At 38.0% G+C, this 19,352-nt stretch overlaps 2 protein-coding genes across 4 annotated transcripts in view; one reads left to right on the top strand and one right to left on the bottom strand.

Moving 5' to 3' along the window:
- The window catches only part of WASHC4 (WASH complex subunit 4), a 42,910-nt gene extending 34,059 nt beyond the window's left edge, over window positions 1-8,851 (top strand). For both annotated transcript variants that reach the window (XM_034403450.3, XM_087873798.1), the window contains exons 29-34: window positions 337-484; window positions 1,341-1,437; window positions 2,966-3,162; window positions 4,552-4,651; window positions 5,735-5,807; window positions 7,385-8,851. In XM_034403450.3, the coding sequence (XP_034259341.1) occupies window positions 337-484; window positions 1,341-1,437; window positions 2,966-3,162; window positions 4,552-4,651; window positions 5,735-5,799 (607 nt within the window). In that variant the 3' untranslated portion in view covers window positions 5,800-5,807; window positions 7,385-8,851. The remainder of the gene's footprint in view (window positions 1-336; window positions 485-1,340; window positions 1,438-2,965; window positions 3,163-4,551; window positions 4,652-5,734; window positions 5,808-7,384) is intronic.
- Window positions 8,781-19,352, bottom strand: part of APPL2 (adaptor protein, phosphotyrosine interacting with PH domain and leucine zipper 2) — a 31,174-nt gene continuing 20,602 nt past the window's right edge. For both annotated transcript variants that reach the window (XM_034403433.3, XM_034403434.3), the window contains exons 12-21: window positions 18,980-19,022; window positions 18,806-18,862; window positions 18,592-18,680; window positions 17,485-17,643; window positions 17,327-17,379; window positions 15,256-15,430; window positions 14,684-14,720; window positions 14,453-14,593; window positions 12,715-12,762; window positions 8,781-11,254 (exon numbers count right to left, since the gene is read on the bottom strand). In XM_034403433.3, coding sequence (XP_034259324.2) covers window positions 11,126-11,254; window positions 12,715-12,762; window positions 14,453-14,593; window positions 14,684-14,720; window positions 15,256-15,430; window positions 17,327-17,379; window positions 17,485-17,643; window positions 18,592-18,680; window positions 18,806-18,862; window positions 18,980-19,022 — 931 coding nt within the window. In that variant the 3' untranslated portion in view covers window positions 8,781-11,125. The remainder of the gene's footprint in view (window positions 11,255-12,714; window positions 12,763-14,452; window positions 14,594-14,683; window positions 14,721-15,255; window positions 15,431-17,326; window positions 17,380-17,484; window positions 17,644-18,591; window positions 18,681-18,805; window positions 18,863-18,979; window positions 19,023-19,352) is intronic.

A 19,352-nucleotide genomic window follows, 5' to 3' on the forward strand; every position in this document is an offset into this window, starting at 1 on the left:
TGCTTAGATTCCAGTTATCCTTCTAAGTCAGGAGTGTCCAACCTTGGCAACTTTAAGACCTGTGGACTTCAACTCCCAGAATTCCCCAGCCAGCCATGCTGGGCCTTTTTTTTTTTTTTAAAGAATATGTTAAATGTTTTCTCGAAAGGAGGCAAGTTGCTTTAAGGTAGCAAAGGGGTGATTTGAACACTTCTCTAAAATTGTGCTAAAGATCATCATGAAACAAGCAGCTTTAATTTCTGTATGTAATTATTATGAAAAGAATAGGTCATCTCTAAACAGTATAGGACCAGGACATTTTTCCTCCAGACTGTTGGCTATATCTCTGCTTTGCAGGCAGCTGGATTCTGTACTTAGCGATCTCACCTGCAGCTCTGCAGAAGGTACAGAGTACTTCAAGATGCTTGTGGATGTCTTTGCTCCTGAATTCCGCAGTCTAAAGAACATGCATCTACGCAATTTTTATATCATTGTTCCCCCGCTGGTTAGTATTTGCATTAATTGACTTCTTAGATAACAAAAATGATACTAAATTATTTATCTACTTAACCCATTTATACCCCATTGCAATCTTGAAGGACTCTTGGTGGTTCACAAAAATAGCAATGCACAGTCATAATGAAAGCATCCACAATCGACTTAAAGATAGGAAAGTGATCACACATGTAAAATGTACCTATATTGAAACAGCTAGTATTTGAGGGGTGGGGAAAAGCATCCATTTACAACATAGAAGACATCACACTGGAATTGTCCAGTGAAAGAGCATGTGCTTTACAGACCTAAGTGTTTGGTTTACAGACCTAAGTGTTGGGTTTTAACAACCTGCAATTGGGGTGGGATCAGGGCGATTGATTGGGACTAAGTGTTTACTGGATGGGTGCCCTTCCTGATGCCTATGCAGAGTTCACAGCAGACAATTACTCATTGTGCCTCATTGTGATGGAGAGAAATCTCCATCACTACCTAGGATTGAACTCACAGCCTCCTAATTGTGAGGTGAGAACTCCACCTCTAGGCCACCACACTGCTCAGGGTTTTGGATAAATATTTGAGGCCAAATAGCTAATTGCGCTTTCCGCTGGCCTGACTTAATATTAAGACAATAACCTTACAAAACATTTCTATTTAAAATTATGTTTCTGCTCCACTTAAGTCATTTTCCAGAACTAAAGGTGTCCTGAAGAATATCTCTGAGATGCCATCAGAAATAATATGTACAAGTGGTATAACCAGGGTAGCATTCTTTAAACTTCTGGTTTGATTTTATTATTTTGGAATTACTAAATTGGGGTAATTATTTGGGCAACCTCATGCAATCCCTGGTCTCTTCTTTTTAGGCACTCAATTTTATCGAACACTCAATCAGTTGTAAAGAGAAACTGAACAAAAAGAACAAAATTGGCGCAGCTTTTACTGATGATGGCTTTGCTATGGGTAAGTGCGACAGCAGTACAGGAAGTCCTTTTATGACCACAATTGAGTCCAGAATTTCAGTTGTTAAGTGAGGCATTTGTTAAGTGAGTTTTGCCCTATATTACAACCTTTCTTGCCACAGTTGTTAAGTGAATCACTGCAATTGACTATCTAGTAACCCAGATGTTAAGTAGCTTCCCCATTGACTTTGCTGGTCAGAAAGTTGCAAAAGGTGATCATATGACCTTGGGTCATTGCACCAGTCAGTGCTGTGTCCGGTGCTGGTCAATATGAGTCAGTGGCCAAGCATCTCAATTTTGATCACATGATCATGGGGTGGTACATACAAAGGTGGTAACTGAAAAACAGTCATAAGTCACTTTTTTCAGTGCCATTCTAACTTTGAATGGTCACTAAATGAACTGTTGTAAGTAGATGACTACCTATATTCCTGTACGGATCTCCTTTTCTAACTATTTGAAAATATATAGGAGTAGAATTGCTTTATTTACTCAATAAGATGACTTTTTCTCCAAATCAGCAATTGTGAATTGTGAAGTGGAAAATCATCTTATATTTGCTGAAATCAAAGAGGCAGAAAGCTTTTCATCCCTGTCCGGGTTTTTTCCCTCCAATTTTGCCTGGGCTGGATCATCTTACTTCAGGGGTGTCAAACTCAATTTCATTGAGGGCCGCATCAGGGCTGTGGTTGACCTTGGGGGTCCCTGGGGGCGTGGCCAACTGGATGCACATGGCCAGTTTGATGCCACTCACTGGGCGTGGCTGACTGGGTGGGCGTGGCCGACTGGGTGGGCATTGCCAGCTTGATGCCACTCCCCAAACTGCTGGCATGTTTCCTCTTCGCACTGGGTAGACTGGGCTGAAGCCACACTGGCCCGATGTTTCCTTCTTTGCATTGGGTAGACCAGGCCGAAGCCATGCTGGCCCAATGTTTCCACTTTGCAATGGGTAGACCAGGCTGAAGCAATGCAGGCCGGCCCCTTATATTTTCCAAAACGGCCCTGGGGGCTGGATCCAACCACATCCGGCCCACGGGTCTTGTGTTTGACATCCCTGTCTTTCTTTCCCTTCTTTTAATAGAGCCATCCATACTTTCCAACTCCCTTTTCTGTCCTGTCTTCTTTCTGGCTTCTATTTGAAGGAATAAAAGATTTTTTGGATGTGTATACACTTGCCTGTTTTTGTGTGTAAATTGATTAAATACCCTTATTTAATTGTAATCTGCATTTTATCATCTATAAACTGTAAATTAAATACTCTAATTACAATCTGTATTTCATAAATATAATTTTATAGGTATTTCAGGATAAACACATTGTGTAATTTTATCCTGATAATCTTTATTACAATATTGTTTTGTTTGATATTTGATATTTTATTTTTTGAAGTTATAACTACTCGTGTTATACTGGTCATTGATCAAAATAAAAATAAACCGAGAATAATAAAAATAGCCCAATTTAAAACAAACGTGCAAAATTCATTATTTTTTAATTGGGGGTGGGGTGGAAATATCCATATCTTTCAGGTGTGGCTTACATTTTGAAACTCTTGGACCAGTACCAAGAATTTGATTCCCTCCACTGGTTCCAGTCGGTACGAGAGAAATATGTGAAAGAAATCAGAGCATTAGCAAAACAGCAGAATGTCCAATCAGCTAGTCAAGATGAGAAGTTGCTACAGACCATGAATCTTACTCATAAGCGACTGGAAGTCTGTTTGCAGGTATTTTAAATCATTAAATTACAGTCTCAAATGATTTTGAAGCATCAAATAGGTATATGCGTACTGAAAGATAGGATCTCTTAAAAGCTTTGTTAATTTAGTGCCAATAATGCAATAACATTTTAAAATACTCAAAAACTGCCCTGAGGTTTTTGCTAGAAGGCAGTTTTGGTGAATCACTAATGTTTAATCCAGATCTGGGCATTTCACGGCCCTCGGGCCACATCCAGCCTATGGGTGCTCCAAGTCTGGCCCACGGTGGTAGGGGGGGAGGCATTGGAAGTGGGATAGTGGGGGTGGGGGTGGCCCTCCACAATATTCCCAATATTCTTATGTGACCCCTTGGGAAAATTAAGTGCCCAACCTTGGTTTAATCCATACCAAAATTTATTAGAAAGTAAGGTTTGTGAACTCACACAGTCTCCACTGTAATTGTGAGCAAGATGGCTAATACAGTTGTTTCCTGGCGTTCAAATCCACAAAAAAAACCCCACTGTCCTATGGTCTCCTTCCATATCTCTCCATGTATCTGGAGCAGTGGTGGGATTCACTTACCTTCCCTACTGGTTCGCAAATGTGAATGTGCGTGCATGTACACAGCCTTCTGCGCGTGCGCAGTAGTCTCACATTACGTCTGGGCAAGTGGGCGGAGCCTCCCACAGTTGCCGCTACCAGTTCACGTGATCTGGACAGAACTGGCTGAATCCACCACTGAGCGTATGTGGGCAAACTCTCATCCTGTCTTTATCTGGAGAGGTTCCAAGGGACTGGTCTACTTATCAGTTCCTTGATCTTTTGTAGAGTCATCTACAGTTCTCCTTCCCTGGAAGCTTCAGGATAATCAACTGTTTTAAAGAAATCATTTGAGTCCGATTCTTTTTTTAATGGGTTGAAGTGTTAAATTAATTCAAGGCTTAAGGCACTAATGTTGTCCATGAATCATCCAAATAATGCAAGTCATCCAAAATAATGCAAATAATGCAGGCTGAAACAATTCCCTTTAACTATCCAGAACGGCCAACAAAAAATGATTTCTCCCTTTGAGATAATGACATCTGGAGCAAATTTTATTAATGGATTATAAATAATTGATCTTGGACAAGAAAATGTCCAAAGGAGCACAAGTAGTTAGAAATAAGTACATTATAAATAGGACATTAAAAAGCAAAATGAAGAAAAATAAATTTAATTTTATGCTTTGAATGATATTCTTCACTATATTATGTTGATAATATATAAAAGATGTAAAAGATGCTATTGATAATTCAGGTATAAATTGTGCACAATATTAATGGGAGTTTCATATATTTATGCCCCTTAAAATAACTTGGAGATTTTGTGATTATGTGGCATGTTAAAACATGCAGATCTTTTTTTCATTTCTCATAGGAATTTGAACTGCTTTATTTCTCACTAAGCAGCGCAAGGATCTTTTTTAGAGCAGATAAAACTGCAGCAGAAGAAAACCAAGATAAAAAAGACAGTGAAGGTTAGTAGGAAATATTCTGCTCTCTGGGGAGTTCTGGTGCTGAATGCAAATGATTTTCTGTTCCTATGTACACTAAGCTATAAGTTATATAAGTTAGAAGCAATAGTAGATTCATGTTGTGGTTTTTCACTGAGCAGATTAAATAATGATGCTAGGAAAAATAATGAAATAGTAGGCTACTATAGGGATCCTTACAACCACAATCTAGCCCAAAATTTCTGTTGCTAAATGACAGTTGTTAAGTGACTTTTGCCCCATTTTATGACCTTTCTTGCCATAGTTGTTAAGTGAATCACAGCAGTTGCTAAATAAGTGACATGGTTGTTAAGTGAATTTGGCTTCCCCATTGACTTTACTTGACAGAAGGTCACAAAAGGTGATCATATGATCCCTGGGATGCTGCAACCATCATGAATATGAACCGGGTGCCAAATATCCAAATTTGCATCATGTGACCATGGGGAAGTTGCAACGGTCGTGTAAAAACAGTCATAAGTCATTTTTTCAATGCTGTTGTAACTTTGAGTGGTCACTAAGTGAATGGCTGTAAGTTGAGGGCTACCTGTAGTGGTAAATAAAACAAAGATCTGTAATACTTTAAAAATAATGCATTTATTATAGCCTATGTCCTTATGGGGCACAGTCCACTTCATCAGATAAATAGAATGTCGTCCTTTTGGAAAGTATATAATTTATGTTTAGAAGAGAGAACAACGAACTGTAGTCTTAACAGAAAACGAAGTATAGGAATTTCAGATTGTGGCATAATCTATTCACAGAATAGTTTTTGAGTGTGGAATATTTTTGCATTTTGAGGCAACTTACACATGTTTGTTGCTGTTTAGATAAATGGTACCCATATTTTTGTTTCTTGGCATTTCACTCTTTTATTTCTCCTGATATTTAGGGACAAATTCCTTCTGATTCTACGCCCATATAAAATCCCTTCACAAACAGCTGTCCATTGGAAATTATTAATTCAGAATTAATTGCATGATTTTAAAAAAATGTATTAAAATCTTCCTTTTTTTTTACTCAATATTCACAATATAAGATTGTTGAAATTAGCTTTTTGTATTACAGAAGAATCCACAAAAACAAGCAACGACCTTTCAAATTCTTCTTCTGCAGATCCTCTTGTAAAATGAGAGCTCTGGTATGGTTAATTTACGGATGCGATTGTATGGCTTTTCTTAATAGTATTTACAATTTAGAAACTCTATTAAAATAAGACAAGTTTTGCAGCATTCAGAAATAATAATTTATGTTCCTCCCCAAAGACAAAAACTCCTACCCTGAAATTACTTGCACTTGTTCTATATATTTCTGCCAAACCTAGACGAAATGTTAAATATTGGTTTAAATTGCATACACCCTTAACGGCAGTATATTGAAATCCCGTACCGTGATACAACCGTGATTTCTGATTACTTATTTTATAAAGGGGGAACAATAATTGCACTGAATTTGGATGGGCTTACCCATCCAAAAGCAGTGGCTGAGAAAATAATGATTAGTTTATAGATTCTGGTTCAGAGTAAGTTCTTATCCAGCAAAATTGCAAAAAGCAAATAGTACCTCAGTGAGATAGCATAAAAGAGAACTGTGTACATTTTGAAAAATGATTTGGAAGAAGCAATTTAGGATTTGCATCAGACAGCATCTCTTTAGCTGATTTTTTTCCAGGTTTCCTCAGAAGAAAGGAAAGCATGCTGCTTTGAGAGAGGTGTTTGTACCAAATCTTTAAAAATGTACCTTTCACACAGATGAAAGTCTGGAGAGATTCTTAGTCATCCAGGTCATGGTTGTCCGAAAGGTGCTTTTTCAGGAGGCAACTGGACTTTCTTGTTTTTTTGTTTTTTTTAAAGACGTTTTGCTTCTCATCCAAGAAGCTTCTTCAGCTGACAGGATAGTGGGGAATGGAAAGATTTATATTCCTTGCAGACAGCTGGTAATTTGCATCCTTTTAGAGCAGTGGTTCTCAACCTGTGGGTCGGGACCCCTTAGGGGGTCGAATGACCCTTTCACAGGGGTTGCCTAAGACCATCGGAAAACACATATTTTCAATGGTTTTAAATAATTTTATTGTTGGGGGTCACCACAACATGAGGAACTGTATTAAAGGGTTGCAGCATTAGGAAGGTTGAGAGCCACTGTTTTAGAGGGTCATTGAAGCACTTGGAGGTTTATCTGTGTCCTCAGGGTCATCCTTCTATTCCCCACTATCCTGTCAGAGCTGAAGAAGCTTCTTGGATGACTTGAAAAGTCGTCAAAAGAAAAAAAAAACCCAAGAAAGTCCAGTTGTCTCATGAGTTTCACACAGATGCCTACTTAAATGAGTATCTGATAAGTGCTGTCTTTGCATGAGGTCTGAATTGTTTCTTCTGAATACTTTTCAAAGGGTGCAGAGCCCTAATTACAAAGTGCAGTTTCACTGATTTTTCCCCCAAAATGCTTTTTAAAAAAAAACATAATTGTTCTGATTACCATTTGACTTTGCAAAGAAAGAAAATATGAATAATAAAAACTAACAAATTAAAATTTTAAAACAAGAGGGCTTTAATCTTTAAAAATAGTTTTTAAGTTGTGCTTGTCTACTAATAGATTCCTTTTCTTCTTCTTCACTTAAATCTGCTCCTGGGCGGGATCAGGGATAATTTGGGAGGGGGTTGAAAAAGGGGAATGTTTCTCAGAATGTATAGTTTGATTTATGTGTTGTTTTGTGTTCTATAGAACTCTAGAGCAACTGTGATTTGTTGAAATTGATGGGACCAGATTGACATAGAACATCCACCTCATCGGTCTAATAGCGATCCAGACGTGCTGTGAAATATCACATAATTTATTGTAATACTCACTCAGCACAGTATTTGGAGTTCCAGACACATATGCTATTTTGATCTAAGATGTGATTGAAAAGGGGGCAAATTTGTTATTAGAAAGTTTTAAAATATTCTTATACCTAATGGATTCAATAATAGTAAATGCATCAAATTACATCCTTAATATGGTTGTTACTGCTTGTTTTCCTAGTGCATATAATTCCCCTTGGAAAAAAAAAACCCTGTCTAATTCATAGACTTTACCAATTAAACTGCTGACTTAAATGGACAACTTGTATTGTCCCAGAGACTGTATAAGCATACTAAGCTTAAGGTAGCTATGTGCTGTAATAAACATACTCATTTTCATACCTTTTTGGCATTTAATTTGAGAGACTCCTATTTTAGATACACGGCTAAACTGTACAGTGTTAACCAAACTGACATCTTTGTGAGATACTGAAAAAAGCATCCTGAAATTGTCTAGATTCTAAAAGCATGTACAGTATATGCAATGTTGTTGTGAATATGTATACATAGAGCTTTGTGAATATAGTGATGGTTGCTACTCTTACAAACATTGAAATTGTAAAAGCAAGTAATGCAAAAATATGGTAATTGGGGCCTTGAATGAAAAACAGTTCTTGGGAGCCTAATATCGTGTCCTTCTGCCACAGAAAGAGTTGTTATACTACTTGGCCTTTCAGTAGATACAAGCCTTTCAGGGCTGTTACATGTGTGGCAGATTAAACAGGGGAATTAGGAATTATTTAACATAACTGTATGGGATCGGTGGTGGGTTCAGTAAGATATGGAATTATTGTTTGCCTTCTCCCGTTTCATCTTTTGAATAATCTGTCTTCCAACATGGAGACAGTAGCTATGGCATCTTCTCCATGTATTTTATTTACAAAAGCATGCCACAGAGAGATTTTTCTCTTTCAAATTCTTAATCTTTATTTGTAAGGAATCTTTTTATTTTCTATGAAATACATAATTGAACACAAATGTCTAGGTCACTTCCAGTTAAGGTCCTTTTGGCTATTTATTACATGGTCTTCCAGAATAAAATCACAAGGCCTACCAGGAGTGATAGGGATTGACTCAGCAAAGCCATGAATATTTTGTACATTTGTATGTTTGAGCTTCTGCCAAAGTTTCTGAAAGGGAGATCCTGTTGTCATTGATCTATTACTCTGATCTATTCCACCTATGTTCAAATTCTCAGGAATGAAAGGGACAAAATTATAACATGTCTTACTCTTAAATTCATTTACAAAAACGAAATGAAACAAAACAAAAAAACCTGTTACCTCAATACTTTATTCTGTTAGATATTCTGTACATAATGTTAATAAATGCAACTTTGGAAAAAAAATGGATTTGTATATAGTGGTCACAAGCCTGGAATGTTTTGACTTCCTTGAATGTGCTGTTATCTTTAATGAGAACCAGGTTTGCCAATGTAGATACTTCAATCTACAGCTAAGCCAGAACGCTAGGATTGATTTAATCAACTTCATAGGGCTAACTGAAATATAATTTATTCTGTAGTAAGTATTGAAATAAATTTCCTTTAGAAATGTGTTCTTCCTAATGGATAACAAAAACAGTGAAGTATACTTGCTTAAATATAATCATTTGTCAGTCAGTTCTAATAATTCTTCATTTATGGATGAATCACCACTAAGATACCTGTGTGGAATCTCTACAATACCTTCTGCTTCAATCCCTAGAGCAGGGGTATCACAGTGTTTTTGCTTTGCAGGGGTGGGGTGGGTGTGGCCTGCATGGGCCATTATCGGGCCTGCAGGCCGCCAGTTTGACAGGCCTGCTCTAAAGCAGTCTAATTATGATCCATTTCTGTTTCACTGCATATAGTTTATATCAACTAGATTGGACGTTAATATTAACCTGGGAGCAGCTTCAGCTATTATAAGCTTATTGCACTTAAATGATTTGATCTACTTACATCCAATGGTGGGTTTCAAATTTTTTTACTACTGGTTCTGGGGGCGTGGCTTGGTGGGCGTGGCAGGGGAAGGATACTGTAAAATCTCCATTCCCTCCCCACTCCAGGGGAAGGTTACAGCAAAATTCCCATTTCCTCCCAATCAGCTGGGACTTGGGAGGCAGAGAATAGATGGGGGCACGGACAGTCAGCATTTTTACTACCGGTTCTCCGAACTACTCAAAATTTCCGCTACCGGTTCTTCAGAACCGGTCAGAACCTGCTGAAACCCACCTCTGCTCATATCTATTGTACTAAGTAGAACAATTCAAATATCATTAATGCAGAAAACTTCAGTACAATACTCTTTCAGAAAATGTACTGATATTTTTCTAGCCTTCTGGTTTAAAAATCTTTTTAAGATGTTACTAAATCATAACATGTCCTGTACTATAATTTACATAAATTCTCACCTATTTTTCAGGCTCTTACTTTAACCATTATTGCTGAAACTGTTGTAGTGCAAGATGTGGACCTTGTTTTTAACATATAAACCATCAAAGACAGATAAAATTCTTCATGAGATCCAGCTATCATTGTAATTTACTTACAATGTGTTTATAATTTAAAAGAGTAAACCTAAAGCTGCCAAAACACATATATCCAAATTTGTGCTGGCCCCACAAGGAAGAATATCAAATAAGGAAGATAGTATAAGCACTGGCTAGCTTGATCTTCTTTCTGAAGAAACTGCATTTCCCAGGGCAGTGCGAAAATGCTTCTGGTGCTACTTATATCTAGGTTGGAAGAAATTGTTTTGTCTGAGGAATGGAGTCCCTCTTCTATCAAATTTGTAAACTTCCATGTGAAAGTAGGAAAGCCATTATCTCATCTTACAGAACAGTGCAAAAATGTTAGCCAACAGGCTTATTTGAATAGCAGTGACAACCACTCGTTCATCTTTCCTTCAGCCTTGGTAAATAACTGAGATTCATAATCGTTCTAACTTGCTTTCTGGTCCTTTTATTTTCTATTCGCTTGAGTTATTTGTTTTATATTATCACAAATTAGGCACTTAATTTTGAAAGCTTAACTCAGATAAAAGTATAAAAATAAATATTAGTAGAAACTGCTATTGAATCGCTTTCTAAATAGCCTAGTTTAAAATAGCTTTCCCATTACTTTTTAAAAGGTATGCAAATAGGAGCAAATAAAGTATTTATCACTGAGATTATAATCCAAACACTTCAATTCTGCTATCTAAACTATATTCCAAACATTTAAATTCTTCTACCTATTTTGCTTAAGATGCAAAATATTATTTTTTTTCTGTGAAGTGCCTCTGTATTTTAATTCAGACTTTCAGAAACTTTGTGGCCTGTGCAATTTCTTCCTCTCTACTATAGCTAATAGAATTATGTGAAACAGGTGTGTATTTATTTATAAATTTTGTGAATGCATGTTCATGAGCAATTAAATCTTTGCTGGTGGTAGTGATGACCTTGTGGTCCTCTCATCAGTATCAGGATGTCTTGGTACTGATGAAGAATTTTTAAAAGTCTGTCAGTTTCTATACCAAATATCTGGATCAAGTTCTCATCTGTTGGGGTTTCCTCTAGCCCACCTATGTTGGACCACAGCTGAGAGCACAGGGCATACTCTTTTATGGGCACCATCATCTCCACTGAGAGAAATTATCAGTTATGCTTCTGACTCCTGTCCTTCTCCATGTACAGCATTGTCCTCTTCTGATCGCTCATTCAGTAACTTGAATTTTCCATCGTTAGTAAGAGGCATGGATGATATTAATTGAGCTAGAGCTTTTGGATCCTATAATTAAAATGACAAATGGAAATTATTCAAGGCAAATAAAATGTAATTTCATAAATGGCTTTTCAAAAAGCAGCCTATAAATCAAGAGGACCAGTTTCCTTTCTGTTGTGTTCCCAAACCAGATCAGCCCCTAAAAGCTTTTGCTATTTATGCCTGCAGTGACTTTCTCAAAAGTTCTCATAAGGTACTGTATATCTTAACAATTCACATGGCTAGAGAAAGATTTGTTAATCATTTTACAAACACTGTAAACTGACTTCATATTTTTACTTTCCTGGAGTCAGTTATTCAGTTGACATTTTAAATTCCAACTGAAATAATATCTAGAACCATTTTCCTCATATTGGAATGCTTTTGTACTTTTAATGACAAAATGATTCTATTAGACAATAGAAAAACAAGAGTTCTTAACTTCTCAGAATATCAGTTCATGTGAGTGCAAAAATTCCTGTGTATATTTCTTGAATTAGACTAGAGAAATGGAAATGGAAATCAAATAAGGATGGCCTAATTTTTCACATGTGGAGTTTTAAGATTATTTTGGGTACTCCCACAAAATGGCTTCTAAAGTTAGTGACATAAGCACCTACCTGCTTGTCGGAAGACAAAATGATAATAGCACACCCTGCAATACTTGGTTTAGGCTAAAGTGGATGTGTAAAATTATAAGCTCCAAACAAATGACTGGATTCGTCATGTTTAATGTATAATTTCTAAAGGGGTCTATATGGGCCCAAGAAATCCTCCCTCTTCCCCCCCTCCCCCCCCAACCTTTGAGTCAGTTTTTGACTCCTGGCAACTGCCTTGACTACTCCATTTACTTTTCTTGGCATGATTTCAGAATGATTTGCCATTGCATGCTTCCTAGGGCTGAGAGAAAGTGACTGCCCAAGGTCACCCTATTGGCTTTGTGCCTAAGGTAAAACTAGAACTCATGATCTCCCAGTTTCTAGCCCGATGCCTTAACCACAACACCAAATTGACTCTTTGTTTTGACAAGAAACAAACTGAAGTCCTAAAACTCACTGCTGTTATATCAAGACAACAGAGGGTGATATTTGAAGGGAAGCAAGAACTTTTCAAAGCTTATTTCTTTGACCTTATATTGATTTTCATAATCCTTCATTATGAAACTCATTTTTGGCTCAGCCTAATGTTCATTGAAAACATGTTTAAGTTCAGCAAAAGTAAATACCTGTTCTGTAAGCAAATTAGATGTTATTTATTTATGTCTGGTTATTGGCTGAAGGACTCCCTAAGCACATCACATGCACACTGCTGGCACTATACAAAACATTGAAATCACTTAGTTATTAGATAGAATTAGCTCCAGATCATATCCTCTTAATTCCAAAGTAAAGATGATTTGTTTGAATTCTGTGTAGTCATAACAATACCAGAGAATCAAAAGCAAGATTTAATTCAGAGGATAAGGAACATGAAGTTAAAAATATTACCTTTCGAGCCTCAATGATTTCCTTCCCCAGATTTATTGCATAGCAAATCTACAGAAAAAACAGAATCTGCCTCAGTACCACTTACATTTTTTGTTGTTGATTATACTACCTATTTAAAACTGCAAATAAATAGACAAAGCTCAGTATTTCCCAAATAATTTCTCCTATTATTGGATCTGGATTACAGCCTCAGAAATTATATGGCAGAATTCCCAATAATATTAAGACCACCAAATAGTCTGTGAAAGCTTTACAATGCTGTATTAGCAGCATTTATGACAAAGAAAGATGTTTCAGACTGTTGCTGAAGCAACAGCTTTCTGGCACTGGCAGGCGTTTAGAACAGATGTTTACTTCCAATTATTTGTCTGGCACTAGCCATGTAACCATCCAGATATTGACTATAATACTCATAATATAATTAGCTATGGCTAAAGGAAATTGTACGAAATTATTTGTCTGGCACTAGCCATATAACAATCCATATACTGACTGTAATGCTCATAATATTAGCTATGGCTAAAGGAAATTGTAATCCAACAACCTGCATAAGGCAACACAAACCATACCTCATTTTATAGTAATGCTGCTCTATTTCCAAGCCACAGGTTGGAATTAACAAATGAAATTCTACCAATGGATCACTTTAACTGGATACTATAACCAGAAGAAAACATTCCGTTTCAAGGCCAGTCACACTCTCACCTCACATAGCCCAATTCACCTCACAAAGATGTGGGGAAAATAGGAGGAAGGTATGTTGGATGTGTTCACTGCCTTGAGTTATTTGTAAAATAAATAAATAATAAAATTGTGATACAAATAAACTGCTGCCTTGAGTTATCTACAAAAATAATAAAGGTAGGAAAAAAATTAACTTACTTGAACTGATTAATAAGCCATTATATCAAGGTTACAGGTACTCCTTGACTTACAAATACAGCTAGGCCAGAATTTCAATTGCTAAGCAATTTATTTGTTAAGTGAGTCATCATGTAGCTGGACCTGATTTTACGGCCATTTTACCATGGCCATTAAGTGAATTGATGTCATTAAGCGAATCCGGCACCTCCCACTGACTTTGCTTATTGGAAGCCGGCTGGGGAGTCGGGTTTCCAATGATTGTGATTTCAACCTTCCCAGCGCCTTCCGATAAGCAAAGTCAATGGGGGATGATTGTGACCGTCGGATGCTGTAACCATTGTAAACGTGAGCCGGTTGCCAAGTGCCCAAATCATGATCACAAGACAGTTGAGATCATGCAACATTTATAACTTCAAGGATGGAATCTAAGTCACTTTTTTCAGCACTAGCGTAACTTCAAACCATCATTAAATGAATGGTTTAGTAAATCAAAGTCTACTGGATTGAAGGCTGCATTAAGTTTTGTGCACTATAATTTGAAATTGGACAAGACCAGGACCAATTTTGTGGTGAATCAGATTATTAACAAGCTATTGGGAGGTTTTAAGAATTGGAACTCCAAAAAAAAAAAAAAACCCAAAAAACAAAACCCTGGAAATAAAACTTGCAAAATGTTTGGCCCAATCCATTCTGAGGCTTGCAAATCTTGCTAGTTGCACATTTTATACTCTTATAATGAACTTGCTGCTACTGCTGTTTTTATTTGACTTCATTTTACAAAACAGATTGGGTCATTACCTAATGACACTCCATTTAATTGAAGAAAGCAGTTACATGCATTAATTTTAATTATACAACAAAGCTATTTCCATACCTTTTCACCTTCGGTGTTACTCTCAAACACATAAGCACTCATTCCGTCTTCACCTGACAATTCAGAGACACAAACCACAAACCCAAACAGCCTCTTGTTTTCCTTGTGAGCAGCAAACTGTGTCACATTGGCTAGTTCAAACTGAAAAAGAAAGTGGTAATAATATAAATTTACCTAAATTCTCGGGGACTGCAATCTTTCTGTGGTGATAAAAGAAAAGCATATGCTTACATTTGATCTTGTAACTTGTGTTTGAGGATCTATCAATCTGTTAATGGAAAAAAAATATGTTCAAGTTTAAAGGGCAATAAACTCTCATCATGATTACCGATTGAATCCAGAGGAAATCTTCTATGAACAAAAGGATTTTTGATGCAGTTGAAACTCCTGTAATAAGGGGTGGGGTGTGGCATCTCCCTTCCCTTTCCAGGCCCTGAAGAACTGTGATCAATAACTACCACTCCTGAAGGCTAGGTATTGCCTTCATCATCAGTAATACTTTTCACTACTAGCAGGTTGGGATACACAAGGTCTTGGCTATTAAATTGAGCACTGAAGAGTATAAAGATGATTGACTAGACATGCCTTTGATCTAGCAAAACTCTTTCTTAGTTCTTAGCCCCTCCCACAAAACACAAGCAGATGTGCATCAGAGAACAAAATCTGCCTCCTTTCCCTAATGCTTTTTCTCTGACTGATTCCATTCTTAGGATGACTTTACAACGAAAACTACAAAGAGGGCAACAAAACTAAAAGAGGGAAAGATAAGTGTAAATGGATCAGAGAAGGCAAACTTTGCTTACTTCAGGTCATTGCTGGTGACCAAGAGATGGGATTCAGTTGTACGGAAAATATTATGAATAGCCCGAGCTGCCAACACCTGCCGCATTGCTTCATATATCACCTCCACTGTATGGTCAGATCTGACAGCCATAGAGCCTAAAAACCGAACTACAAACATGTGCTGTAGGAGTGAATCTGGAGGTGGGGATGGGGAGAGAGAAATGGAAGGAAATCTGTTTATATTGCCTTTTGACATAAGAACAATTTTCTTCAATAGATTCCTGAAAAAATGATTATTACTTCAAAGAGGTCTCCCCATCTGCAATATATATCAAATCCTAGTTTACATATAGATGCTTAAGTGGTGATAAATACTCTAAAACAGGGGTGTCAAACTCAATGCCTGGGGATGGATCTGGTCCGTGGGGTGCTTAGATTTGGCCCGCGGGGTTGCCCTAGAAACAGCAAAGGACCAGCTCGAAGTGCCTCTGCCAGCGAAAAAGGAGCTCAGGAGGGCCACATGTGTCACTCCTGAGCTCCATTTTCACTGGCAGAAGGTTGCAGGAAGTGTTTTTGCTGGCAGAATGCTTGGGCCACCACAGGGTCCCCCGACACAAGTGATGTTGAGCTGGCCACACACCCCCCAGCCCCCCCCGAGGTCAAACACAACCCTGATGCGGCCCTCAATGAAATTGAGTTTGACACCCCTGCTCTAAAACATATAATATCAGGGCTACATTCATTTTTTTTCATGGAGGGCTGCTTTTTTTTAGGGTGCTATATACTGATGGAAGTATGGACAAGAAACCAAAGCAAGGAAGGAGCAGCACTTCCTTTCTACTACAGGTGGTCCTTGTTTAGCAACCACAGTCGGAACCAGCAACTTGGTCTCTAGGTGAAATGGCCACTAAGAAACTGCCACCATGCTTATGATCTTACTTTAGCTTTCCTTTGCTTTACAGACCTATGAAAAATGCCACGATTGGTTGTAAAGTTACTTTTTCAACACCATTGTAACTATGAACAGTTGCTAAATGAGTCCGTTGCTAAAAGAGGACTACTTGTATTTCCTCCTGTATTTCCTTACTCGCCTTTTCACGTAGCAAGACACTGGGGGAGAGAGAGACTGCTTTGACCAGAAGCTGGTCTGATCATTTACAAGGGGCTTTCGAGATTAAGCTAAAGCTTGCACATGTATATAAACTCCAGATTGTCTCTTCCTATGCAGTGCATTCATAAACATTCTTTCAATGGGGCAGTTCACATATTCAGTTATAAACTATCACATCCTGAGTATGAAATAATTAGCAACCCTTTGCAATCTGTCTTTGTAAACATGGAATCAATGCAAATGCAGTTTGCAGCACAAATGCTGAAGCTTATTTTTATCTATTTCTTTATCATATTTGCATAGCTTGACGGCTTCCTCCTGGTAGGAATCTCCTCATCTCCACCCCCAGGTTCTTAGCCATTTTAGCACTAAATGTATCCTTTCACCAATGTTTACTGCTTGCCCTCATGGAAACTAGACTTTTCCTTTCCAAGCTACCACAGAAAAAAAGTGCAGCAGAAAGGAAAGATGGGGATGGGCTACAAGTTAATTTTTGCACCCTTCTAGTCACCACTTAAACTCTTCTAATAACTGAGAAATTGTGCAATGAGAATGATAATTATGAAAAGTGCCCTCAGTCATTCCGTCCATCATTATAAATAAAGCTAATGTATGAAGGGGAAAAAATGATTTTAAAAATGTGCGTGAAGAGTGGTATATCATGGGTACACTTAACATGCGTAGCTGATACTGGGCTCTTTTCTCATCCTGCCCACAGGTAGGCAGGATGAGAAAATTAAAATCAACTTAGTCCCCATCCTACAGAGATCGGAAACACTGTTGACTTCTGCTTATACATTTTTAAGCCAAAGGAAATCGTTATTCTGCACATCCCACAGCCACATTTAACAGACAATAAACAGACTACCAGGTGGCCTTAATAGCACAGGCAAAATGGCTCTGTCTCCGAAAGTGGGACATTAACCTGGATGACTTTGAGACCAAAGCAAGCAGCGATGAACAGCGCTTAGAGTATCTACCTGCTTCATCCTCTTTCTCGCCGTTTTCCGATTCTCCAAAAGGATTGGTACGTCTGCAACAGAACAGTATCATTTCTAAAAGACCATTTTCCAATACTAAGAAAAGTTTTTAAAAAATAGAGTTCCTTGTCAAAAGAAAGATTGTTGGCAGCCCGTACCTTCCACCCCTGTGCTGATCTAGGAACTCTGTTGCAGGAAGCACAATGTCAAACTGAATGGGAGTTCCAGGTGCAATTAACTCCGTGGGGATGAGAGCTTCAGCAGACTCCTCTGGAACTGTCTGGTCATTTAGAATATCCATGCACTTCCCATCCTGGCTAAAGGAAAAGAGACAGGAAGGGGGCCATTTGAAATATGCAGTCAAAAAGCATGACGGATTATTATGAATGGAAAATCCATTAAAAAATAACTAAGGTTACCATTTTTCATGCGTTTTACTAGTTTCAAAGGCTGAATGAGAAAGAATAATAAGCAGAGCAGGGGTGAAATCCAGCAGGTTCTGACAGGTTCTGGAAAACCGGTAGCGGAAATTTTGAGCAGTTCAGAGAACCAGTAGTGGAAATTTTGAGTAGTTCAGAGAACCGGCAAATACCACCTCTGGCTGGCCCGAGAGTGGGATGGGAATGGAGATTTTGCAATATCCTTCCCCCAGGAGTGGGGAGGGAATGGGGATTTTGCAGTATCCTTCCCCTGCCACGCCCACCAAGCCACACCCACCAAGCCACACCATTCCCACCAAGCCACACCCACAGAACCGGTAGTAAAAAAATTTGGATTTCACCACTGAAGCAGAGAGTATATTTTAAGCGAATATTCGTTCATTGGCATGTGATTGATAAATATATGATGAGCCGTGGCGGCGCAGTGGTTAGAATGCAGTAGTGCAGCCTACTTCTGCTGATCACTGGCTGCCAGCAGTTTGGCAGATCGAATCTCACCAGGCTCAAGGTTGACTCAGCCTGCCATCCTTCTGAGGTCGGTAAAATGAGGACCCAGATTGTTGGGGGCAATATGCTGATTCTGTAAACCACTTAGAGAGGGGTGCAAAGCATTGTGAAGCAGTATATAAGTCTAAGTACTATTGCTATATGACCCCTTTATTGTGTGGTGGAACAGTTCTCCACTTCATAACCAGAAGAGGAGATGCAGGATTAAATATTCCCCCAGGATAGAACTCTCGGTTTACACTAAAATTGCATGTTAGCGGAAAAGAAGGTTTTATATTCAATGGGGAAGGACAAAATACAAGGCGAACATGAAGGTACCTGGAGGAGTGACTACCTTGCTTCGTTTCAAAGCTCGTAATTGGAGTCACAGCTTGCAGTGCTGTCTGATTTAACCTAATGGCAACTGCCTGAGATAAAAGAGAAGTGCATCTTTAAGTAATACTGTTTAAAGTTCTTGCATAAACACAGAATCATAAGTGAACATATCTTCTAAGATAAATAAATTTGGAAAAAAAAATTGAAACATGCTCACTTCTGGGTTGTCAGTCAGATAGATCTGTCGTGAAATGTTGTTGATTGCACTTATCCACTGTAACAACAAAGCAAATATTTAAAACAAGGCACCTGGATATTCTTGAATTCTTAATTGGTAGAATTGATTTTATCTAACAAATTAAAACCTTCCTTTCACAGTGAAATGTTTTACCTCCTCATATTCCTTTTTGCTTTCTGCCTGGAGGGTTATGCCTCTAAAAAAAAAATACACAGCCATTAGTACTATTTCACTGGAGTATCACATATGTATCATTCTTGCTCAAGACTGCATGAATGAAAAATACAACACAATACAATTTGAGATCTAAAAGTTTGAATTCGCAGGATATTAATGGTGGGAGAATATTAATGTTGTGAAATCAGCCAAGCATAAAATATTCACATGTGTGGGCAAAAAAGTGACTTAAGCTTAGAGCAAAAAATAACCTTCCCAGAATCACATTGTTTGAGTTGGGCAGCCTTAGAAATCAAATCAAAATGTTTTCGAACTTTTAGATTAAACATTCTGGATCAAACGCCTGATG

This window comes from Pantherophis guttatus, chromosome 7 (genome assembly GCF_059756535.1).
Source record: "Pantherophis guttatus breed Tessera chromosome 7, ASM5975653v1, whole genome shotgun sequence".
Classification (NCBI taxonomy): Eukaryota; Metazoa; Chordata; class Lepidosauria; order Squamata; family Colubridae; genus Pantherophis; species Pantherophis guttatus.